This window comes from Octopus bimaculoides, chromosome 28, assembly GCF_001194135.2.
Source record: "Octopus bimaculoides isolate UCB-OBI-ISO-001 chromosome 28, ASM119413v2, whole genome shotgun sequence".
Lineage (NCBI taxonomy): Eukaryota > Metazoa > Mollusca > Cephalopoda > Octopoda > Octopodidae > Octopus > Octopus bimaculoides.
In genome coordinates, this window is record NC_069008.1 from 7,717,579 (window position 1) to 7,743,296 (window position 25,718).

Consider the following 25,718-nt stretch of genomic DNA (forward strand, 5'->3'; position numbering starts at 1 on the left):
ACTTGCTTACAGAAAACAACTTCCAGGCTGGGTTCTAAAAGTGACAGGAATGCTGGGACTGGTGTATTGCTGTGCAAGGTGACTATTTTGAAGGAGATGAGGTTAAAACATTGGTAAATAAGCTATTTTTCATTAAACGTAACTAGTCCAGGAACCTTTTGATACCACCTCAAATATAGCAATAACTATGTGAGAATAAAGTGGTTTACTTTGAAATTTTTTATCCTTCAGTTCAGGGGAAATCAGTTCCCATGAGCCTTTACAAGGCCTCTGAGGCTGGTGGGAGATATCCTCAAAACAGAAACCTGGTCTGAATGCTTGCAACAGAGTAGACTCTGCTAATAATGGCACCAAAGGTATTACATTGTGTTGTTAATTTGGGTGATGGATTAGGTCTACCTCCTAAGTAGGAAATGGAAGGATTTGAACTCAGCATGTGAAGAACCAGAACAAATACAATCCTTTTGTCTTGAAGTTGCCACACAAAATCAGCCATCAATGTCGAGTGCCTCTAGTTGATTTTATTAAAGCTGGCAACATGGTTTTGATATCGGTTCTTGAATGAATCTTTTCCCCCAGAAGTAGTGCCACCATCAAAGGTTAGGTGGGTTATTCAATGCTTGGTTGATTTCTGTTATTAACTGACAGGTCCCTTAACCCCTTTGGGGTTGCTGGGGTGCTACAGTCATGCAGAGTATCTAGGGTGAGAAAGCCTAGTGGAGCTCATCCCACTCCAAGCTAAACTCATTTTTCCAGCTAAGTGGACTGAAGCAACGTGAAATGAAGTGTTTTGCTCAAGAACACAATGTGTCTCCCTGGTCCAGGAATCAAAACCACAATCTTAGTCATGAATCCAACACCCAAACAACTAAGCCACATGCCTCCACTGTGCACACATTTATGAATGAAAATACAGTTCTAAATACTGGTTATTTGTTTAAGGTTTAAACTGCAATTAATAACTAAATAAATATCCAAGTATTCTTAATTATTTCTCTTTATTAAAAATATCAAAATAGTAAATAAAGTTATCAATGTACATATATTGTGGTTATATAAAACGTAGTGTTAAGGTGTTATCATACTGTTAATGTCTTTCTTGTGTGAATACATTTATTGATATATTCTTCTTTCATTGAATGAAGTTTGGCATTGATATAGGCACAGGACATGAATGGATGCTTAAGAAGTTTGCTTCCCAACCATGTGGTTTTCCATCATCATTTAACATTCATTTTCCATGCTGCCATGGGTTGGTTGGTTTGACTAGAGCTAATAAGGCCAGAGGACTACACCAAGCTCTTGCTGCCTGCTTTCACAGGATTTCTGTGGTTAGATGCCTTTCCTAAGGTGAACCATTCCACAGAGTGTACTGGGTGCTTTTTATGTGGCACCAGCACCAGTATAAATTCTGCTGTGGTGGATGGATCAACAAGAGCCTTGGGTGAATTTGGTAGCTGGAAAATGAAAGAAGCTTGTCATTTATAAATCCGTTTGAGAAGACCTGTCAAGCCAAGTGAAATTGTAGTTGTGGCCAATGCCAGTGTCGTGTAACTGGCACCCATGCCAGTGATACATAAAAAGCACCTTTCAAACTTTGAGCTTCGGCAATATAGCATGCTTGAGAAGACCTGTGAAGCCAAGTGAGATCGTAATTGTGGTTGATGCCCAGTGCTGCCAGTGACTGTACAAAACTGTACGTTTTGGCCAAAATTTTGATGTGCTGTATGTTCAGTTGAATTTGCTCGACGTTTTAGTGATCTTACCATTGGTCTTTAAAATTCAGGTTTTGATGCATTGATTGATTGATTTTTCACGTGTGTTTGTGAGCTTAATAAAAATAAAAGTACGCCTGGTCTGCATGCAAGCACGCATTGATTGACGAGGTCAAGAGTGTCTGTAATTTTGGGTGAACATATATACATCCTGTTTACCATGCCATTAGCTGTCATAACACAAGAACTTTTCTCACAGACTGAAGGTACGTGATTGTTTTTTTAAAAGTTTGATAAATTAGACTCAATTTTACACACATATGTGTAGTTGTGTTTTTTGAGAGAATGATTTACCACGTGCATATTTATGTAGCTTCTCTCCTGTACAAATGTATTTAAGTGTTGTTCAGTTTGTGATAAGGATTCTCTCCTGTATGAATACACTTATGTTTTGCTAAGGCACCATTTTGAGTGAATGATTTACCACAAATATCACAGTGATATGGTTTATGTCCTGTGTGTGTATGTTTGTGAGTAATTAAGTTACCTTTCTTAGAGAATGATTTATCACAGACATCACACTGATATGGTTTATCCCCTGTATGAATGTGTTTGTGATTGGTTAAGTGCTGATTTAGAGAGAATGATTTGCCACAGATATCACATTGATATGGTTTCTCACCTGTATGGATGTGTTTGTGTGTAATTAAGGTACTTTTCTGAGAGAATGATTTACCGCAGATATCACAGTGATATGGTTTATCTCCTGTATGAATGTGTTTGTGGGCAGTTAAGTGCTGATTTAGAGAGAATGATTTACCACAGATATCACATTGATATGGTTTATCTCCTGTATGAACAAGTTTGTGTGTAGTTAAGCTACCTTTCTGAGAGAATGATTTACCACAGATATCACAGTGATATGGTTTCTCTCCTGTATGAATTCGTTTATGAGTAGTTAAGTTATCACTTTTATAGAAAGATTTACCACAGATATCACAGTAATATCGTTTGTCATTTGAATGAATGAGTTTGTGAGAAGATAAGTTATATATTTGAGAAAATGATTTACCACAGATATCACAGTGATATGGTTTCTCTGCTATATGAATGTGTTTGTGTAATGTTAAGTTACTTTTCTTAGAGAATGATTTACAACAGATATCACAGTGATATGGTTTTGGCTTGCCGCCTGTATGAGTGTATTTGTGTGTTGTTAAGTTACTCTTCTGAGAGAATGATTTACCACAGATATCACAGCAGTGTGGTCTAGGATGATGTCCTGTATGAATGTATAAGTGTGTAGTTAAATTACTTTTCTGAGAAAATGATTTGCCACAGATATCACAGTGGTGTGGTTTTGCATTCTGTCCTGTATGAATATATAAGTGTGTAGTTAAGTTACTTTTCTGAGAGAATGATTTACCACAAACATCACAGTGATATGGCTTCTCTCCTGTATGAATACGTTTGTGTCTATTTAAGTCATCGTTTTGAGAAAAGGATTTACCACAGATATCACAGTGATATGGCTTCTCCCCTGTATGAACACGTTTGTGAGTAATTAAATTATATATTTGAGAGAAAGATTTACCACAGATATCACAGTCATATGGTTTCTCTCCAGTATGAATACGTTTATGTGTAGTTAAATTACTTTTCTGAAAAAATGATTTACCACAGATATCACAGTGATATGTCTTTTTTTGTGTATGAATACGTTTGTGTTTAGATAATTGATTACTTCGAGAGAATGATTTACCACAGATAGCGCAGTGATATGGTTTCTCCCCTGTGTGTGTATGTTCATGAGCAGTTTGGTTACTTTTCAGAGTGAACGACTTTTTACAGATGTCACAGTAGTATGATGTTTTTCCAATATCTTTTGATATCTCATCAATAAATCGAATCATTTTTGACTGTGTTTCAGATTTAACATTGTTCTCCCACAATTCAATTTCCATGTCTTTTCTTGTATCAACACAATATGCAGATGCTTTTCTTCTTTTTAATTTTAAATTTGCTATTCTCAACAAATATTTCCACTGCTACATCAACTGTGATCTTAGTCAATATCTGAAGATACTGCAAACTCATTTGCAATCCAAGTTTAATTACAATGTAAAAATCATCTTGTACATTTTGCAGACTGCAAAAATTTTGCTAATATTCTTAGTCAGAGAAAATATTTCCCAGTAACAAATACAGTTGTTTTACTTCAGCGTAACATTTTCCTTTAATTTTAGCAGGTGATAAATAATGATGATCTATCCAAGGTGAAGAAGATATTCTTGAATTCCAATGTCGAATGGTAATCTGAAATAACAGAGAGACAGTGTAAGCCATAGAAGACACTTAGAAATTGAGATTCAATAGTCAAAATTGTTCTGTTTTATCTTTTACTAGATTCAATCTAGTAAATCGTTGGCTGCAGCCATGCTGGGACATCACCTTGAAGAAATGTTTTAGTCAGATGTATTGACTTCTGTACTTAGTTTTTTAAAGCTTGGTACTTTGGTACTTTTTCTATCTCTTTTTTGTCGAACCTCTAAGTTACAGGGACGTAAACACACCAGCACCAGTTGTCAAGCAAGTGGTAGTGGTGGAGGAACAAACACACAATCATCATCATTGTTTAACATCCATTTTCCATGCTAGCATGGGCTCGATGGTTTGACATGGAACTGGCCAGCCGGGAAGCTGTCCAGACTCCAAACATCTAATTATGACATGGTTTCTACAGCTGTATGCCCTTTCCAACACCAACCACTTTACAGGGTGTGCTGGATGGTTTTTATGTGCCACCAACACAGGTGCATTTATGCAGCACTAGCACAGGTACATTTTACTTAGGTCTGGTACCTGCAAAGGCCAAGTCTATATGTATGGAAGACAGTGATTTTACTGAGCTTGATGTGTCTTTTCAAGTACAGCAAATCTTGACATCTCTCAGTCCCTTGTCATTTCTTCAGTGAGGCCTAGCATCCAAAGATCATTCCTCACTACTTCCTGGGTCTACCCCTTCTACAGGTTCCCCCCACAATTAGAGCTCAGCACTTCATTACACAACTGCATAGGCTTCTTTCAGCTTCTGTCTACCAAATCCACTCACAAGGCTTTGGTTGGTCCAAGGCTGTAGGAGAAGACACTTGCCCAGTGTTCCACACACTAGGACTGAACTCAAAAATAAAAAAAAGTGGTTGGGAAGAAAAGCTTCTTACCACATATATGGGTAAAGACCCCCTTTGGTCATGAATCAGCATAGGATTGCACATAAAAAGTTATCCTCCGAGGCATGTCTGGGCAAGGTTGTTTTATGGAAAACCAGCAATCCCCCATGCATATCAGCTTCCCTTCTCTATGCCACCGATGTTATCCAAGAGAAAGGCAAAGGCTGCTATAATTTTGCACCAGTGACATCACAACTCATATCTACAGCTGAGTGAATTGGAGCAACATGAAATAAAGTGTCTTGCTCAAGAACACAACACACAACCTGGTGCAGAAATCGAACTCACGACCTCATGATTGTGAGCCTAATGCTCTAACCACTGAGCCATGCACTTTCGCTTACCATAGCTGTACTTTTAAATATGTTATCAAAATTACATCATAAGGTCTATGTATTTACTGACTACATATACACCTTCACATTGTGTAACATTATGTGTTACAGCACAAAATGGTGTGCAGTAATATTCTTCTTTCTCCAGAAATGTCGTTCATCATTGCTTGGTTGTCGCTGTTGTTGCTTTGTCCCCAGATGAGCCCAAGATCTCTAGTGATGATGGAATTGTCGAAACAATTGTTTAACTGGCACTCTGTCGCTTACGATGACAAGGGTTCCAGGTGATCCGATCAACGGAACAGCTTGCTCGCGAGAGTAATGTGCAAGTGGTTGAGCACTCCACAGACACACGTACCCCTTCACATACTTCTCAGGGAGATTCAGCGTGACACAGTGTGACAAGGCTGGCCCCTTTGCCAACTGAGTGAACTGGAGCACCGTGAAATAAAGTATTTTGCTCAATATATATAAATATATACATATATAAATAAATAAATAATTATCAAAACAGCTTCATCGGGGAGTTTAACTCCCCAATGAAGCTGTTTTACTAAATAGATCGTATTGATTAATCATTTAATTATATAATTATAAATGGAGATGCTCTTGGTACATCAGTTGAAACATTTGTCAGATATTTCATTTATTAATGTCTATATTTTATAGATCTTATCTTATAGATATAAGAATAAATAAATAATTAATTAACATACCACTTTCCATTGTTAACTTTGTTTTATATATATGTGTGTGTGTATGAGTACGTATATGTGCATGCGTGTATATATATATATATATATATATGCACACACACAAGGAGTGTCAGGGAATTTGAGAACACTCATTGGTACAAGCTGTATGTACTAAGGAGAGGCCAATTCCTCTTTGCAAAGACAGAGGAAAACTGTTCCATTGGTGCCTAGTTTCACTTAATACAGTAAAAATTTCTTACAAACATACCATGCTCTGGTTGGTCTCTGATAAGAAAAACTTAGATTAAGGTCAAATGACTGAAAGTCTTAACAAGGAGAAATGACAGCACAAATTCTTCTGATGTCCACAGAGATACACATTAAGTTTCTAGCAACAGTGATTGTTTAGTTGTAGTGAGTAATGAAGGTCATGTCATATCACCTCACATCTTCCCACAGGGTCTTAGAATTAATACTGTGGGATACATCTTGGTGTTGGATGGACGAAGTATGCAGAGGAATGCTATACATGTTTAACCAATACTCAGTGCCTTCTTACAAAGTCCACATAACCCAAGAGTGGATATCAGACCATCTTTACAATAATTTAACATCAACTGTTCGTTGCATATATTAATGACATAGACGCCAACTTGAAAAATGTTACAGCATTGAAATATGCAGATGACATCGAGCTGTCCCTTGAGATAAAAAGAACAGATCCTATATGCTAGAGATCTTACCTGCAATCAGACTTGAATGCAATGCAGCAATGGATTACTGACGGGCAACTCAAGCTAGCTGTGGACAAGTGCACCACCATGCACTTTGGGAAGAAAAACCCAGCTTTTACATACTCCTTCAACAACACCAAACTTAAGAAGTTTGTTGGTGAACGTGATCTAGGTATTATTGTAAACAGCGATCCGCGTTGGACAAACCACATCTCTAAAATTGTCAAGAAGTCTGAGGGTGTCTTAGCATCTCTCAGTAAGACCATTGTCAGCTACCCTCCAGCTGTCTGTTTAAAACTGTATACGACTATGGTATGTCCAGGGTTTGCATCACCAGTCTGGAAACCCTATCTTGCTCAGCATATCATTCTCCTGGAAACTTCAGAAACCTGCAAACAAACAGATATCTGATGTCAGGTATCTACCATACTCTGAACGTCTTGCTTCCCTGAGCATGGACATATTAAAGTTTAGACGTCTGGCAACTGAGTTGGCAGATATCCACCATCTCTCCAACAACCTTGGGCACTTTTTTGAATTCCAAGTCTAGCTCTCGTGAGTAAGCTTACAAAGTCAGAAAGCAACACAGCACTCATGACTTTTGGAAACATTTTTTCACACTCAGGATTGCTGAAGCATGGAATAAACTATCCACATCAGTTGTTAGCTGTCGACACACTCCATCCTTCAAAATTTACATGCTTCCTGAAATTCCATAACTGTAGATCTAATGATTCCACTTTTTTTTTGCCGTGCACATGAGCACTGTATATAACAATTTCATTATTATTATTATTTAAAAAAAAAATTCTGGCAGTCAAATTTGCCAGACTTAAATCCAATGGACAACTATATTTGGAGCATTGAAAGGGAACCTATACTATAGTTTCACTGAAGGTTGCTATTGTCCAGACAATGTCCAAAATAGACATTATCTGGATAATGTAAATTAACCAACTTTAAAAATACGGTCTGTTCACTCAATATAAAGAACAGCGCAATCCAGGATTTCTAAAAAGTTGATAATAAATCTAGTACTGTATACTGTTAGACGATGATGGTATATATATATAAAATTAATATATACCGCAGTTTGCAATGTTTCGCCAAAATGGAAAATTATAATTGTCACTGGCTGTGACTAGGGTGTTAGAAACACCTAAAGCTTCTAGAGCGATTCTAGTTTACTTAGATGAAAATATTTTAAGATTATTATTTAAAAATATCCTTACCTTAGAAGTTAAATTTTCACTTAATTAGTAACACAAAATAAAAACAGAATGAGATTTTAAGATTTATGTAACGGAGAATTTATCCACGGATTGCGGTCCAAAGAATCAACACTGGTCAGCGAAAAGCAAATCACCATTACTACGCATGCGTATTTAATATATAACGTATGTAAGGGGAAACAACTCACTTTTTAAATTAAAATTTATGTTATTGTATGTAGTTTTTGTCCTATCACAGACCGTTTTCAAAACACGTGGAGATTTTCTATGTAACAATGTAAACAACAATGTGTTCATAGCCATCGTTAGATATGTATCTGACATTGATTAGTTTATTGAGAGATAATATGGTTTACTGCTAGTTTTTCCACTGTGTATGGATTTCCTTAGTATGTAGATTGGACACCTTGTGATGGCTCCTTGTTCTTCCACTGGCTGTGCCTGTTTCAGTGACAGATGGAATAACGTTTATTGATTCACTGGTTCATGCTGTATTACCACCCTTATTTGACTCTGCTAAGTCTGAGCTATTAAGTGGCGATCTTTCGGCTTCTGCAAATATTTCAGGGTTGTTTACTTCTATGCAGTTTTGCTGGCCATCAACATCTTCTACCGACTATTTGAGTTAATTTTGCAAATACTCAACCATGATCTTGGGTGTCATTCGCATCATTTTCTGACTCTTTAGAGTATGCAGCTCTTTAGTTTAATTTTAGCTTTTGCCATCACATTAGTTAGGGTTGTGAACAGACAGGTGAACAAAATTTCAACTAGAGATTAATGATAAGCAATGATAATGGGTAATCTATTTGACGTTCGAAAAATCGAATCTTTTAGTTTCAATTTCATTTCAGATTAACGTGTTTCGTGAACGCCCTGCTGCTCCTCGTTTCATTGCAAACCCCAACGAAATACTGATAGACCAGCAGATAATCAATGAAAGGCATACGATTTCGACACTGATTCGATCTTTGTCAGATTCAGCGACTTGCATTGCTTGGTGTGCCCGTCGTGATTGTTGACGAATTCTCAGGTGCCCAGAGCGAAACTATTCAAAATAAAACTAACATTTACCCTCGCTTTTTATCGCTGTTTGCAGTGTGTTCCGCTTTTAATTATGAAATGTTTTATTGAAATAAACTTTCTGGATCACTATGGTTTTACGAACGTCAAGTAACAAATTTCCTAATAATGTTCTGGTTCTTTGAGAAGGTATATCAATGACATTACACCCATATCTACTAACCAATCACCATAACTTCTATACAGATACTCCGATTCAATTTAAATCACATAGAAACCTTGCTCTACAACAACAAACTTAAAACAGCTTGTACATAATTCACTATCTCTTCCCCTTCGAGTAACATCAGAGAACATGAAACAGCATACTATCACATAATCATTAAGCAGGCACTGGCTCAGTTCTGTGATACTTTTGCTTCCCAACACCACCACCACCGCATCCTGGATGTTGCAGTAAATTGGAGGGTCACTGTTTCCGTAGCCGAACAGAACAAAACTCCGAAGTATCGGGACCTGGCAGAGAACTATCTCTTCCAGCCTTGAGACGTTTGGAGGGGCTGGGCCGTTAACGGCGAAGTTCTTGTCGTCGTCGGCAGCTCGCTTCAACCGAGGTGTCAGGTGATGCCCGTGAGGGGGCTTGACTTTTACAACGCTTTAGCCTTGCCATCGCCCGTAGCTATGCCGCGAACATGTTGGCTTGCTTCAGTAGGTTCCATCGAACCTTGTGATGTGTGATGCTGCATTGATTTTTTTTTTCGTGCAGATTAGCAATATTAATTAAAACCTGGCGTTCTACCACAGTCAATGACATAAACATACCACGTACACAGAAGGCCAAACTAGTAGGAGTTACATTACCACACGCCCACAACATTGACAAAAGACAGCAAAGAAAGGAAAACAAAGCCAATCTATAATATTCTTTACAGAAACAGCGCTAGTATTATGACGTCATAATAATAGGGGTGAATCTTTAAATGTTTTGGAATAAAAAATAAAACGACAAAAGTAACTTGGTTTATTGTTCGTAAGCATTTCTATAAATCTTCTGCCATAGGCAGGTCTGTCGACCATGGTTTGTAATTTAGTTTGGAGAAAAATTACTCTGCAGTTTTGGTTTGAAACTGGCAAACATTTGTAGTCAACGCCAACTCTCAAAATTAACAACAAAGCACAATATAGATTAACTAATCACATTAACACCATCAGCAACAACACTGGTACATTCCAGCTAAAATAATGCACCTATCATTGCAACAGCAAGCAAATGTCTTTATCAGATATTTCTCGAAAATCATCCACCATAAACTACACAAAGAAGAAGGGAACACTTAAAAAACAAAAATATCTTCTACTAAGACTGTGATTTTCACCCTTTCCTTTCATCAGACAAACGACAGCTTGAGAACCAGAAAAAAATCAGACATAAATCACAGAGTTGAAGTGCTGTTTGATTTTTGCTTCACTGTTGACTTCATCATCCCACTTCCATCAGTGAATCACCCCTTCCTTTCTCATTCATATGTTGTGACAGAGAAATACAAAATGAGTATTATTATAGTAGATAGTACACTAGTTAAACAAACTACATGGCTACCATACAGACAAGAAAGTATTATTTCGAACGCAGTATAGCTGTGAAAACAGTAGAAAGTTTGGTTATTTTACTCTTATTTGACAGAAAACATTGTCAGCAGACAGTCATGAGAGGGCAATTTAGCTTAATGGTAGAGTACTCAGCCAGTAGCTGAGATCTGCAGGTTTGTGTCCCATGGATGTCTGCTGACAACTGATTCAGTCATATAAGGATAAAATTCCCAATCATTCTGCTGTTTTCATGACTATACTGCATTCAAAATATTACTTTCTTGTCTGTATGATACAATACATATTCAACACTTCCAAAAACAAAGAAAGTTTGTTCACATATGTTGTTATATAGCTAACAGTATTTTGTGGAAAAAATTATATTCCTCTGACAAGCGGAAATTTGAATGGCAAACAACATGTAGTGTACATATGTACAAATCGTTCATTAAAGCCCATATGCACATTTCATGTAGCTTGCAAATTTTCACATTTTACATAGAAAATAAATAATATTTCACATACTTTTTGCTAAAAGCATAATCATGGATCGATAGAAGAAGTGTGTGGACTATGTTGAAAAATAAACCTCATTTGGTCACATTTCATGAGTGTATTTTGGTCAGCCTATGAAAGATGGAAGCATTCCCAATCCACCCATTATCACCTCATTGATTACATAATTGTGAGGTCTTCCCTGAGGGAAGATGTCCAAGTAACACATTCTTTCTCCATTGGTGAGTGTTGGTCTGACCATGGACTGATACAATCAAAGGTCAAATTTGATATCTGCAGTCCTATTCATAACAATTGCACCTCAACCAATTGGAAAAGTGGATGTGACAAAGGTGAAGAACAATGACAATTTAACCTCATTTTAAACAACCTGTGACAACAAACTTGCAGACATCTCAGACAACACAAATAATGAATCAGTGTTGTCTGCTTTAAAAAATGCTGTATTTGAGTCATCTTGTGAAACACTTAGGTCTATTAAGAGAAAGAGTCAAGATTGTTTCAGCTCAAAAGATCCAAACATCCTTCTCTTTTGGACAATATGCCATCATTAATGGATGTCAAACAAAAATAATTCCATAAAACGCAAAGAGCTCAAAAAGGCCAGAAATACATGCCAATCTCAACTGAGGCAAATGAAATAGACATGGTGGTGAAAGAAGGCATAAGAGTTGCAGAATGCTGTGGATAAATGTGACTTCAAGTCATTCTATCAGAATTTTAAGATGTTTTTGAACCTCCACCTGATGGCTCAATTCTCGTGCTTTCAATTGAGGATAATCTTTTGACAGACAACAAAGAGATCACAAAGTGCAGGGCAGAGCATTTTTCAAATGTTCTGAATATGGACTCAGTTGTTGAGGAACTGATCAATAACATACCACAGAGGATTGTCCTTGAAGAACTGTCAGTTGCTCCATCAAATACTGAAAAAAAAAAAAAAAAAAGGCCATAAAACAGCTCAAGAATGGAAAGCCGTCTGGGAAGGATGGCATACCAGCCAAGATATACAAAAGTGGTTGCAATCTGCTGCTGAACAAATTACATGAACTCATCTCCTTATTCTGGAAATCAGGATTAATCCAACAGGAGTTTAAAAATGCTTCTATTGTCCATCTTTAGAAGCACAAAAGCAACAAATGTGAATGTGACAACCATAGAGGTATCTCCCTTCTGTGTGTTACCAAGAACAGCATTGCAAGGGTTATCCTAAACAGATTAAATGATGCCCTTTGACAGCTTAGTGTTGCCTGAATCTCAGAATAGATTTTGGTAGAGGCACAGTGGATATAATTTTCAGCCTGAGGCAATTGTAGGAAAAGTCTCGTAAACACAACTGAGACTTTTTTAACATTTTTGATACCATATTTAGGGATGCTCTTTGGGTTGTCCTTAGAAAGCTAAGTGTTCCAAAACTCCTCACCTCATCCTTGGAAAAGTTTTTTCACTACATATTTCAATATAATTAGAACATACACCACTCTGAAGCCTCCTATTTATAGATAATTTCATTAAAAAATATCCATTTTTTGGAAGTTATGAGGCAACACAGCTTGGTGGGTGGGTGGGGGGTACACACCTGTAGGAATGCTGAAGTTTCAAGTTGGTTCCAGCCATTTATGTTTATATTTCCATTCTTTCAAACCACTTTTGGTCACCACACATTACTACGAGTTAACAGTTAAACATTTGTTCCTTTAGCAACAATTAAAAAGATGTTTAGTTCAACATCTATTCTGATCACAGTGACAAACTATAATTGTTCAACCTGCTAGAAATAGGAGACAAATCTCAGTTATATTACATCCTTCCTTTGTGAATAAGGAAATGACACATATACCACTAACTGATGGATGGAGTGGTCATGACTAGAATGCATTTGATTATAGAATGTTTTCTAACTCATTCTAAAAGGCCGTTCTGTAAATTACTTCTTTCAACTATATAGACTATGACATCACAATTCTCTAAATGAATCTAAAATTTTTTAGTCTCTGTCAATGTTTAAGACACCAACAACGATGTTTTATAGTCTCTCTCTCTCTCTCTTGCTCAACTTTATTCTCTGCAACAGAAGTCTGGGGATTCACTTATTTACTCTGTTCCATAGTTTGTATAAAATGTTCTAGAATAGGCTGTTATCATCTACACCAGTGACACAAGAGCCAGCTATTACCCATCACAATTTATGAGACAATAAAAGTTTCAGGTGACACTGTCACTTGAAAATTAACATTCAATAAACCATTAAGTTATGAAGGAATGCAATTATATAAATCTTAACAACAGAATCATTCCCATAATGGAATACATATATTAAACTTTTCACCAATATATACATGACATTTTTAAGAATGTATAAAAAACCCAGAATATACATCTTAAATATATCCTATTATGTTATGATTTGGTTACGCGGATATTTTGAAAATACTTCACATAATGACAACTGTGCCCTGCATAGTTATGAGCTGCCCTTTGGCAAGGAAAGCACCCATTCAGTCACCGTCAGGGATACAGCAAAGTCATGGGACTGTAGCATGGTAGATTGTGAAGAGATAATGGAAGAGTTCCACTCAGCCAACGGTGGTGCTTCTTATATTGATGCTGAGCAGAAGAATGCAAGCTCTATCAAGAGAGTAACTGCAACACATCTATAAGGGCAGCATCCGTGGTTGTTGAATCAGCTAATGAAGGATTCACTGACTGAAGTTCCCAATTCAAATTCATAATAATGGAATTGGATTGCGACAGAGCCATGGGAATCTGCTAAAGCAGGAAAAAAAAATGTTATGATGAAATATATTCTCTTATGGTTGTGTATATATTGCTAACAATAATGGAATGTGATGTTATCACTGATATACAAAAATATATTTCTCATCTATTTATCCACTCTGTCAAATAACAGTACCTTTTCTTCTTGCTGGATATAAGTCAAATGAACTACACAGATGAATATTCTGAAAGACTCTTTTTTATTAAAGACATCAGAATGCTTAGCTATGACACCAATATAGAAATACTGTTAGAAGGTCATTGTCATACTGTTTTCATTTAATTCTTGTGTGAATACATTTATTGTTATGTAAGGAAACTCTTACAAAGAACGAGAGTTGATATTGCTGTAGTTATTCTTCTGTACGAACACATACATGAGAAGTTAACTGTCTGATATTGAGAGAATGATTTACCACAGATATCAGTTACACGGTTTCTCTTCCGTATGAATATACTTGTGTTTAGTTAAGTGTGCTCTTTGTGAAAATGATTTACCACAGATATCACAAAGATATGGTTTTTCTCCTGAATGAATACGTTGATGAGTAGTTAAGTGATGACTTCGTGAGAAGGATCTACCACAGATATCACAATGATATGGTTTCTCTCCAGTATGAACACGTATATGAATTGCTAAGTTAAATGTCTGGGAGAAAGCTTTACCACAGATATCACAATGATAAGGTTTTTCTCCTGCATGGACGTATTTATGTTTAGTTAAAATACTTCCATTAGAGAATGATTTACCACAGACATTACACTCATATGGCTTCTCTTCAGTATGAATACGTTTGTGAGTAGTTAAGTTACTACTTACATTAAATAATTTACCACAGATATTACAGGGAAATGGCTTCTCTCCTGTATGAATGCGTATGTGTACAGCTAAGTGAGTTCCTTCAGAGAAAGATTTACCACAGATGTCACAGTGATATGGTTTCTCTCCAGTATGAATACGTTTGTGAGTAGTTAATTGATCATTTCGATAGAATGATTTACCACAAATATCACAGTGATAAGACTTCTCTCCTGCATGAATACGTTTGTGTATAGCAAGGCTGTCTTTTCTAGTGAATGGCTTGTTACAGATATCACAGGGATGTGATTTTTTTCTTTTATCTTTTGCCATTTCATCAAGAAAATCATTCCTTTGAGTCTCTGTTTTACAATTTATAATGTTTTCACTTTTTTCCATAATTTCTCGTCTCCTATCACAATTTACAGATGTTTTACTTCATCTCACATTATATTCCAAACAAATCTTCTGCTATACACCACTCTGTAAGGTGGTTGGTGTTAGGAAAGGCATCCAACCGTAAAAAACCATGTCAAAACAGACAGTGAAACCTGGTGCAGTCTTCTGGCTTGCTAGAGTCTGTCAAACCATCCAACCTATGCCAGTGTGGAAAACGAACGTTAAATGATAATGAAGGTGATGATGATTCCACCAACTGCAATCTTAATATCTGAAGATGCAAGAAGTGCTTTTGCATGCCAAATTTAAGTACAAACCCAAATCATCTTGCACACATTTTAGACATGGAAGTAAAGAAATTTTGCCAATAATCTCTGTGAGAAGAAGTATTTCACAGTATCTTTAAAACAGGTTTATATAACATGGTTATATATGTTCTGTACATCTTCCTTTAGTCTTTAAAAGATGATGAAAATTGATGATGTATATGAGAAAAATATTCATTAATTCCAATGTTGTCTGGTATTCTGAAAAATAAAACATAGAAAATTTATAAACAATAGACAATACTTAGAAATTGAGATCGATCAATAATCATTTTATAATACTTTTATAATGGTAAAGTATAGATATAAACCTCTACCTGAATAATTAAAGTTTACTTTTTAATTTACAGTAATCTCTCGCCATATCGCAGTTCATTATTTAAAATTTAGTCGGCTCCTCCTTGGTGTTTTGCATTTATAATAAAACTACCAATGCATCCCGGCGTTGTCCGGGTGTTAAACCCTACAGGCACTTTGTCACAATTATACTATAACACCGGGCTGGCGAAATGCTTAGCGGTATTTCGTCTGCCGCTACGTTCTGAGTTCAAATTCCGCCGAGGTCGACTTTGCCTTTCATCCTTTCGGGGTCGATTAAATAAGTACCAGTTACGCACTGGAATCGATATAAACGACTTAATCCGTTTGTCTGTCCCCTCTGTGTCTAGCCCCCTGTGGGCAGTAACGAAATAAGAAACGTTAGCATACGGGGCAAAATGCTTAGCGGCATTTCATCTGTCTTTACGTTCAAATTCCGCTGAGGTCGTTTTTGCCTTTCATCCTTTCGGGGTCGATAAAATAAATACCAATTGAACAATGGGGTCAATGTAGTTGACCTTTCTGCCCTTGTGCCAAAACTTGAAACTAATATGATGTACCATTATAGAATAGTGGACATTAACAGTTTTCTGTGTCCCGATACATTGCTTGGATATTTTTCAACTTCAGGCGAATTATGAGTGAGAGCAGTCTTTTGAACGAAGACATGTCAGCCGCGACTATTTCATCTGCCCCTCTCTTATATCCAGAACTACAAATACAATATAGCTTTCCAATGTAATTTGAGAGAAAATTGCCTACTACTTCTAGCAGGTCGAGAAACCAGGTAAAGGCTACGGCTATGTCTCTTTATTGTTCTTTAAACCCCAGAGCAGACTTATGATCAAAGCTAAGTTGTTTCCAAGAATATTACGAATCCTATGACCATTAATGGAAACGAAATACTATATATATTGATAAATGAAGAAAAGATGAGCGAATGAAAACATAAACAACAAAAGACACTGGATGATTCTGTGTTTAGCGTGTCATTTTTACTTTATCAAATTTTAGTATCAATTTGTTTGGTGGTTGTGGAAGTTTTCTTTATTTGATGTTGTGCTACTGCCGTCTTCGTTGTCATATAAGTCGTCAAATGTAATTTCTATTATTTTTACCAACAAATGAATACCTTTATGGAATCATCTGACCTGTTCGAAATAACATTCCCTGATCCTGCAGAACAACAATACAAAAACGATAAACAACAACAATAACGACATTTAAAATAAAACAACTTTTGAAAATATATGATGAATATAGAAGGATACCTTGAAAACGTAAATAAACGGTAGAGTAAATTGGCGGGAGAAAGTGACACATCCGATTGTCACAAATACAAACACACACTCTCTCTCTCTCTCTCTTACACTCTTTCTCTCTCGAAAGCCCATTTCGTTAAGAAGTAATAATGCGAAAGAAAAAAATATAACTTAAAATTATATAAATATATATGTATATATATATATGTCTATATATATGAATGTATGAGTATTTCTTTTACGAATTTATGTCTAAAGATAAGAATCAAGTCAAACGTTGACATCTGAAGCTCCAATTTAAGAACCGATTATTTCTAAAAACACAACACACTGATTCATTTTTTGTATGGGAATACGGTGAGTAAACAAAGATTTACTTTAAGGTAGTAGTAATGTGTAAATAAGAGAATTAAGTGAAATATTTCGAGGTTACAGTAATTATATCCAAGTGAAAACAGGTAGGAACACTGGAATAAGACATTTCCTTGTCTTCTAGACTACTACTTCGAGGATAACTTCCAAATTTAAATATTGATCTATTGTTATCTAAAACCTAGGATCTTATATTGCATGTAATATAAAGTAAATTTTAGAGTTGCTGGCCTAGTGTTGATATTCAATTTACCATATGGTCTGAAATCAATCATTAAATAGATTTAAACAATAACAAGACAAATCGTCGGACTAAGGAAGCACCAACAAGTTGGAATTTCTCCGTTTTGATGGGGATTTTTCAGATTTTGTTTTCGTATTGCCCTAAAAATGCTCTGGACTATCTTTCTAGAATAAAAACTGCGAAAAGTGATGTTTTGTTTTTACCCCACCCCTCCCCGACTTCCATCATCCCCTCTTTGGACCGATTTTGGTCGATTTTGTGGGCACTACGCTCTTAAAAACTATAGGAGAAACCTTTTCGGTAAAAAAAAGTAAATATTTTCAGACGAAAAGGGGTGTGATTTAAGGGAGATTTGGTTGTTGTTTCTAGTATATGTCATGATCGGTATGGTTTAGAGTTGATAAAAATCATAAATTTTCAAAAAAGTATTTTTAATACCGTAAATGAATTTATGAGGAGAAAATATCGAAAAACATCATAACCGCAGGTGTGGCTGTGTGGTAAGAAGCTTGCTTCCCATCCACATGGTTCCGGGTTCAGTCCCACTGCGTGGCACCTTGGGCAAATGTCTTCTATAGCCTTGGACCGATTAAAGCCTTGTGAGTGGATTTGGTAGACGAAAACTGAAAGAATCCTGTCGTATATATAAATATATATGTATATATATATATGTGTGTATTTGTGCATGTTTGTACCCCCACCATCGTTTGATAACCGATGTTGGTGTGTTTACCCCCCCCCCCGTAACTTAACGGTTCGACAAAAGGAACTGATAGATTAAGTACAATGAATAAGTCCTGGGGTCGATTCGTTTCGCCTTTAGCATGGCCGCAGTCAAATGACAGAAAAAATAAAAGAATACTTGTGAGAGTCAGAAAGAAACGAAGTTGGTCATGGCATATGCTAGAAACAACAGCCAAATCTCCCTTTCCGTCTGAAAATATTTCCTTTCTTTTTTCACCGAAGTCTTCTATAGTTTTTAAGTGCGTAGTGCCCCCCCCAAATCATCGTGTGTGATTCCCCCAAATGGACCAAAATCGGTCGGGGTGGGGTAGATAAAAAAAACCCATCATTTTTCTCAAAATATCAATCCATAACATGAATTCCTACTTTTAGACTGTCCACAATAACTCAGTAATTATGTAACAGGTAAAAGATACCCATGATGGTGACACATAAATGGCACCTGTGCCAGTGACGTGTAAGGGGTACCCATGCCAGTGATACATGAAAGGCACCTGTGCCAGTGACATGTGAAAAGCACCCGTGCTTGGTGACACATGAAAAGCACCTGTGCTGGTGTCATGTGAAAAGTACCCACTACACTCTTGGAGTGGTTGGTGTTAGGAAGGGCATTCAGCCATAGAAACCAAACCGAAGTCAGACTGGAGCCTGGTACAGCTCTCTGGTTTTCCAGTTCCAGTCAAACCATCTAACCTAAGCCAGCATAGAAAATGGATACTAAATGATGATTTAGACAAGACCTGACTAATTACTGACTCTCCACAGATATGAAGTTCAGTCCTTAATGGTGCAGTGTTACGATAGTGCTATAGATAGTGCTATAGATGCTATAGATAGTGCTATAGATGCTATAGACCTCAGTTCTAAAAAATATTTCAATAACACTGGTCAGAAAAATAAATATTTTATTCTCTGGCATAAAATCTTACAGCTGTTTCAGACTAAGTTTTGGGTGCTGATTCCAAAACTGATTTCAGAGTTGCTCTATCACATCACATCACATTTTTGTGGCATCGGTATGTACCTTTATTTACCTGGATCATACCAAAAGTTAACTTTACACCACTATTGGTGGGAATTTTGGCTGGATTGTCATGCTACTTTTGAACAATATATTCAAGCTGAGTTTTGCTTTAAAACCCTTTCTCTTTCCAGGTGTAAACTGCACCACTGTGATCTAGTTACAGATACAACATCAAAAGGAAAGAAGTGTTGTAATGATCCCTATATTATCTGTTACATCTGTGGAAACTTCACTCCACAGGTTCAAAGGCACAACATTAATAGCTTTGTCAAGGTGTATCTTTGCTTATTTTAAAGTAGTACTTGGAGACCATGACAAAACCTGGGCTTCCCACAAAATTTGCAAAACCTGTGTTGAAACTTTGCAATCATGGTCCCAGGGAAAGAATGCGAAGCTCATTTGGTGTGTCAGTGGTTTGGAGAGAACCAACAAACCATGTGGACAAATGCTACTTCTGCCTTGTTAATGTAAAAGGGTTCAATACAAAAACCAAATGCCACTTGCAATACCCAAATATCTCATCTGCCCAATAACCAGTTGCGCACTATGCGCCTGTATTTATTGAGCTTCCACAGATTGGTGATGAAGTCCTCAATTTACCTACTACTAATGAAGATGAACAGTTTATGCCATCTGATACAGACTGGTAACTTTTTTCTGTGTTTATTCAGTCTGAATTGATTGATTTGGTCAGGGATTTGTATTTGCCAAAGCAGTCTGCTGAAACCTGGCACTTGTGTCTCCATTTATTGTAACAGACAAACAGAACTGGAAGCACTTCCAGTCAGATGATCAGCTTGTTTATTGTAATGATGTTGAAGGGATTCTTCTCAATATGGGACTACCGGCATATGATTCACATGAATGGAGACATTTTATTGACAGCTCCAAAAGCAGCTTGAAATGTGTTTTACTTCACAATGGGAATTCGTATGGCTCAATCCCAGTAGAACACTATAAAAATGAAAGAGGAGTATGCCAACATCAAGATTGTTCTGGATAGGTTGCAATATCGTGTTCATGGACGGGTAATTTGTGTCAATTTGGAAATGGTAAATCTTCTACTGGGCCAGCCAGGAGGTTACACTAAGTACCCTTGTTTCCTGTGCTACTGGGACGGTAGAGATACAAAATGTCACTGGGAGAAAAAAAGAATGGTCCCCATAAAACAATTTGATGCTGGGTGACAAGAACATCTTTAATGATCCTTTGGTTGATAGGAAAAACATCGTCTTCCCTCCATTGCACATAAAACTTGGTGTGATGAAGCAATTCATCAAAGCTCTTGATCACAGTGGAGACTGCTTCAGATGTATATGTACAACCTTTCCAGAAGAAGTATTTGATGGACCTCAGATAAGAACACTCCTCAGGGATCTCTTATTTTGTTACAACAATGAGTGCAGTGGTAGTTAGAGCTTGGAATGCCTTTTCTGATGTGTTGCGGAATTTCCTTGGGAACAGGAAAGTTGACAACTGTCAAGAGATTATGGAGAAGCTGCTCTGGAGTTTGAAAGCACTTGGATGTAGAATGGTGAGTTTCCAGAGAAGCTGAGTGATGTTAATGAAGAACAAGGTGAACACTTTCATCAAGATGTAAAGGTAATGGAAGAATGCTGCCAAGGCTGATAGGACTCAAACATGATTACTGCTGGAGTTTGATGAGACACTGCAGAAGCTGTACACAAGAGATTGTCAAAATAAAAATCAAGTTCTTTCATTAATAAGACCATCAGAATGAATTGCCACAATGAATAGAAATTTTGTATTCGTATTTCGTTATCACCAAGCTTAATTCTTACATGCACAACCTTGTGTTTTGATTTATTAGATTTAAAAAAAAAGACATTGTCTATTAAAAATTGTATCTATGTATATTTGATTCTTCCTTTATGAGCATTAAATAGTTGTTTCTAGCAAAAGTAAAAGATTGTATATCTCAAGAATGTAATGTGATAGTCAAAGTCTGATGTTATATTTGGATTTTTTAGCACCCACCAAATTAGCTAAAAACCATTGATAAACTTTATGCCAGAAAATATGTGTTGACCTAGCTACAGACATTTTATTTCATCTCTCTGATTCTTCTTATTTTACTGATACATTTTCTGCCTTCCATCTCTATTAATCAACAAAATATTGAAAGCCACTAACTCAGTTTGTGAAGTTTACAAACCATGTCAATGTATCCAGCAGCTGTTGACATGTATGATGAAGAAATCAAGAGTATTGTATACATTGGTTGGTATTACAGTCACTGAGATTTATATCCTGCCATTAAGAGAAATTTGTTTGCAAACAAGACACTAGTTATATTGTCCTTCTCTCTTAAACTTAACTTTAGCCTCCATAGTAGTATTACGTGCATCCATAATTTCTGTATAGTTTTAATTATGAATATTGTCAGTTTATCTGAAATATAAGCTGTCAAATTCCTCTCAACCACTCTACCTTCTTAAGAATACATCATCATTCTATTAGATGTGTTTATGGGGAGAAAAATATTGAAAAATACCAATCAAGGTGCAGGTATTAATATAATGTTTACTTTTGTTTGATTTGGTATAAGAGTCATGACCCTTAAAAACAACTTGCTTTTGACCAAAGGACTGTGCAGTTGAGGTTGATCTGGAGCTAAATAATGATAGCAACCAATGATGAATGATGCTTCTGATGATCAAAGAATGTTATTGTCTATTAATGTTTGCTTAATATATGTAATGTTACATAATATGTAAGTGCAGCTGAGTCTGTAAATATGTAGATCCACATACGGTTTTATGATTTAATTTGAATGACAAATTAAAAAGTAAACTATATTCTGGTAAAATTATATATTTATAATTTAAAACTGCTTGGGTTTGATATACAAAATATATATACATGTTTACATGTAAATAGAAATCAAAGACTGAAAATTTTCAGATGGTGAATATTCAAGTATAAATATATAGTTACGTGGCACTCTGTTACGACGACGAGGGTTCTAGTTGATCTAATCAACAGAACAGCCTGCTCGTGAAATTAACGCGCAAGTGGCTGAGTACTCCACAGACACGTGTACTTTTAACGTAGTTCTCGGGGAGGTTCAGTGTGACAGTGTGACAAAGCTGGTCCTTTGAAATACAGGTACAACAGAAACAGGAAGAAAGAGTGAGACAAAGTTGTGGTGAAAGTACAGCAGGGTTTGCTATCACCCCCTGCCGGGGCCTCATGGAGCTTTAGGTGTTTTCGCTCAATAAACACTCACAATGCCTGGTCTGGGAATCGAAACTGCAATCCTATGACTGCGAGTCCACTGCCCTAACCACTACCTCCACAAATATATAGTTAATTATAGAGCAAAATTACACAGACTACAAACAGCAGAGAAAATTAAAAGGGAGAAGGTATGGTGAGACAAATCTGACAGCTTGAATATGCATTGTCAGAAAATTTTCAGTCTTTACTCTCTCTCTATTTACATGTACATATATTTTGTATATCAAACCCAAGCAGTTTTATTTGTTTATTCACATAATTGTCTCCATATTTACTCGCTTGGATTCCTCTTATAGCCATTCTTTACCCTGTAGATTTGGACCCTGGTAAAATCTTCAGAATGTAAGTTCAAATCATTAGAGCGCTACTAAGTGTTTCCTATCTTGAGAATCTCTAGATCTCATCTGTTGACTCAGTCCATAATTTTTCATTACAGATATATAGTAAAATTTCTGCAGTTTTATTTCAATTTTTAAAAATTTATATTGTTTCTGTTATTTCAGATGACATTGGAATTAAAGACTGTTGCTACCTTGGATACATTTTCAACATTTACCATGTTTAAAGTGTAAAGGATGTTGATATACAAAACAGATACAGTCCTGTTTATATAAACCTAAATATTTCTATTTCTCAGAAAAATTATTGAATTTCTCTGCTTTATTGCCTCTAATGTGTACAAGATCATTTTGCATGCAGCATCTTTAGATATTGACTAAGGTCACAGTTGATGAAAAATATAGCAGAAGTATTTGTGAAGAATAAAATATAAAAAAGAAAATGGTGTATGCATATGGTGGTGAGAGAAAAATATGATGGAAAATGAATTATGTGAGAATGATATGAAATGTAAAAAACATTCTAAAGAGATTGATTTCACTGATGGTATGCCAAAAAATATAGGAAATACACCATACTCATGTAATATCTGTAAAAAATCATTCTCTCAGAAAAGTAATCTCACTACACACAAACGAATCCATACAGGAGAGAAGCCATATCACTGTAACATCTGTGGGAAAGCATTTGCTGGAAGTAGTAATTTAACTACTCACAAACGTGTTCATACAGGAGAGAAACCATACCACTGCAATATCTGTGGTAAGACATTCTCTAAAAATGATCACTTAATAACTCACAAACGTATTCATACAGGAGAAACCCCATATTGCTGTGACATCTGTGGTAAATCATTCTGTTACAGTTATAGCTTAAGTAGCCACAGACATATTCATACTGGATCAAATGTATATCAGTGTGATATCTGTGGGAAATCATTCACTGGGAGTAGTAACTTAACTGTACACAAACGTATTCATACAGGAGAGAAGCCATACAGGTGTGATATTTGTGGTAAGTCTTTTTCTAAGGGAAGTGCTTTAGCTATCCACAAACGTACTCATACAGGAGAGAAATCATATTACTGTAACATCTGTGGTAAATCATTCTCTCAAAATGAGCACTTAACTAGACACAAACGTATTCATACAGGAGAAAAGCCCTATCACTGTGACATCTGTGGGAAAGCATTTTCTCTGTATGATGTCTTGACTACTCATAAACATATTCATACAGGAGACAAACCATATAACTGCGATATCTGTGGCAAAACGTTCTCTGCAAGAAGTACTTTAACTATGCACAGATACATTCATACAGGAGAGAAGCCATATCAGTGTGATATCTGTGATAAATCATTCTCTCGAAACGATCATTTAACTAAACACAAACATATTCATACAGGAGAGAAACCGTATCACTGTGATGTCTGTGGTAAATCATTCTCTTTGATTAGTAATCTAAATACTCATAGACGAATTCACACAGGTGAGAAACCATATCGCTGTGATATTTGTAATCAATCATTCTCTCAAAAAGGTGTCTTGATAAGACACAAACACATTCATACAGCAAAGAATCTATTTAATTGATATCTATTAGAAATCATTCTCTCAAAACAGACAATTGTATATGTGTATATTGATGCTGACAAATTTCAAAACCATTAAAGAAATACATAAAAATCTATTCACACAAGACACAAGATATAACTGTTTGAAAGTAATCTCTTTGTACTGTATTTAATTTATTTACAGGTGGAAGCAAAAATACTACTGATTTATTTGGGAAAATTTATGAAAAATTTATTGTCATATATCAGTGATAACATCATTGTACAATTTTATTGAAATAAATTTATGTAATATTTCGTCATTGTTGCATTTAAGTATGATGTATAAAGTTTAGATTTTGTATACATTGTTTCATTGTTGTATGTATCCCGTGGTTAGAATGGTTCTAATGCTGCAATATGTTGGACTTCTTACATTTTCTTGAGTCTCAGAACCTTGAGTTTTGATTTCGTCACTCATTTTGAATATCTTACAGAAGAAAAGCGGATCTCTGTGCATAACACCTATGTAATGGGAGTGGGAGCGGGGAGATAACTCCTACTGACCATATCATACGAGATACATTATAAATAGTCTCAGTGATAATTGCCATTTTATTTTGCACGGCCAGCCAGAGTACGTAAAGCAAGACAAGAGGTCTACTACATAATTAGAAGGATTCCCAACATTGTTGATGGTGATTTCTAATTTAACCCTTTGGAGATGGAGCCTCATTTGGAGTTTCAGTGCCAAGAAGACAGCCCTTTTCCCAAGCCCTACAGAGGGCATGCACTAAAAAAAGTAATAAAAAACAAAACAAAATAAAATAATTACTTTACAGCTATATAAAACTATATTCTTGTAGGAAATTGGGATCTTTTTTAAAACGGGGGCCACATTTTTCATTAACGAAACACTTTGAAACTTGGAACACTGGTAGAATGTGTCATAGAAAACATCTTTTTCTCTTAGTCTTCTTTAAAAAAAAAGAAATCCATAAGTTATTCTATGTTAAAGTTGTCGTATTTCTGTAATTTCAACCAATCACTGACGTCCATTCAGCCGATATACATTAAGTGCCGACTTCATAAACAAACGATTCTGAAGCAAATTTAAAATGAAAAAAGCAAATAAAACGAAGGTATGGAGATTAAATACGCTTTACATCGCTTAATCAGCCAAAGGAGTAAATGTAAACAACTGAATACTTGTCAGTGATTGGTTGAAAT

The 25,718-nt window shown here is 36.0% G+C and overlaps 3 protein-coding genes across 4 annotated transcripts; 1 reads left to right on the top strand and 2 right to left on the bottom strand.

Annotated features, from left to right (window-relative positions):
* Positions 1–981: 981 nt before the first annotated feature.
* LOC106879214 (zinc finger protein 665) lies at positions 982–9,849 on the bottom strand. Of its 2 annotated transcripts, none has more exons than XM_052977307.1 (2): positions 7,942–9,849; positions 982–4,031 (listed from the first exon to the last, which is right to left on the bottom strand). In XM_052977307.1, the coding sequence occupies exon 2, from the start codon at positions 3,677–3,679 to the stop codon at positions 2,111–2,113; it is 1,569 nt and encodes a 522-aa protein (XP_052833267.1). In that variant the 5' UTR covers positions 3,680–4,031; positions 7,942–9,849; the 3' UTR covers positions 982–2,110. The 2 variants fall into 2 exon arrangements, with proteins under 2 accessions (XP_052833267.1, XP_052833268.1); XM_052977308.1 differs by lacking the exon at positions 7,942–9,849 and adding an exon at positions 6,719–7,374.
* A 3,838-nt stretch (positions 9,850–13,687) lies between these two features.
* Positions 13,688–17,048, bottom strand: LOC128251036 (zinc finger protein 239-like). The gene is made up of 2 exons (XM_052977309.1): positions 16,962–17,048; positions 13,688–15,573 (listed from the first exon to the last, which is right to left on the bottom strand). Exon 2 carries the CDS (start codon positions 15,044–15,046, stop codon positions 14,273–14,275), a length of 774 nt encoding a protein of 257 aa, XP_052833269.1. The 5' UTR covers positions 15,047–15,573; positions 16,962–17,048; the 3' UTR covers positions 13,688–14,272.
* Positions 17,049–17,202: 154 nt separating this feature from the next.
* On the top strand, positions 17,203–24,806 carry LOC106879274 (zinc finger protein ZFP2). The gene is made up of 2 exons (XM_014928773.2): positions 17,203–17,309; positions 23,101–24,806. Exon 2 carries the CDS (start codon positions 23,410–23,412, stop codon positions 24,526–24,528), a length of 1,119 nt encoding a protein of 372 aa, XP_014784259.1. The 5' UTR covers positions 17,203–17,309; positions 23,101–23,409; the 3' UTR covers positions 24,529–24,806.
* The last annotated feature ends 912 nt before the right edge of the window (positions 24,807–25,718 follow it).

Excerpts from the sequence above, each read along its gene's own strand:
- LOC106879214 (XM_052977307.1), bottom strand. The coding sequence starts at position 3,679 with ATGGAAATTGAATTGTGGGAGAACAATGTTAAATCTGAAACACAGTCA.
- LOC128251036 (XM_052977309.1), bottom strand. The coding sequence starts at position 15,046 with ATGGAAAAAAGTGAAAACATTATAAATTGTAAAACAGAGACTCAAAGG.
- LOC106879274 (XM_014928773.2), top strand. The coding sequence starts at position 23,410 with ATGATGGAAAATGAATTATGTGAGAATGATATGAAATGTAAAAAACAT.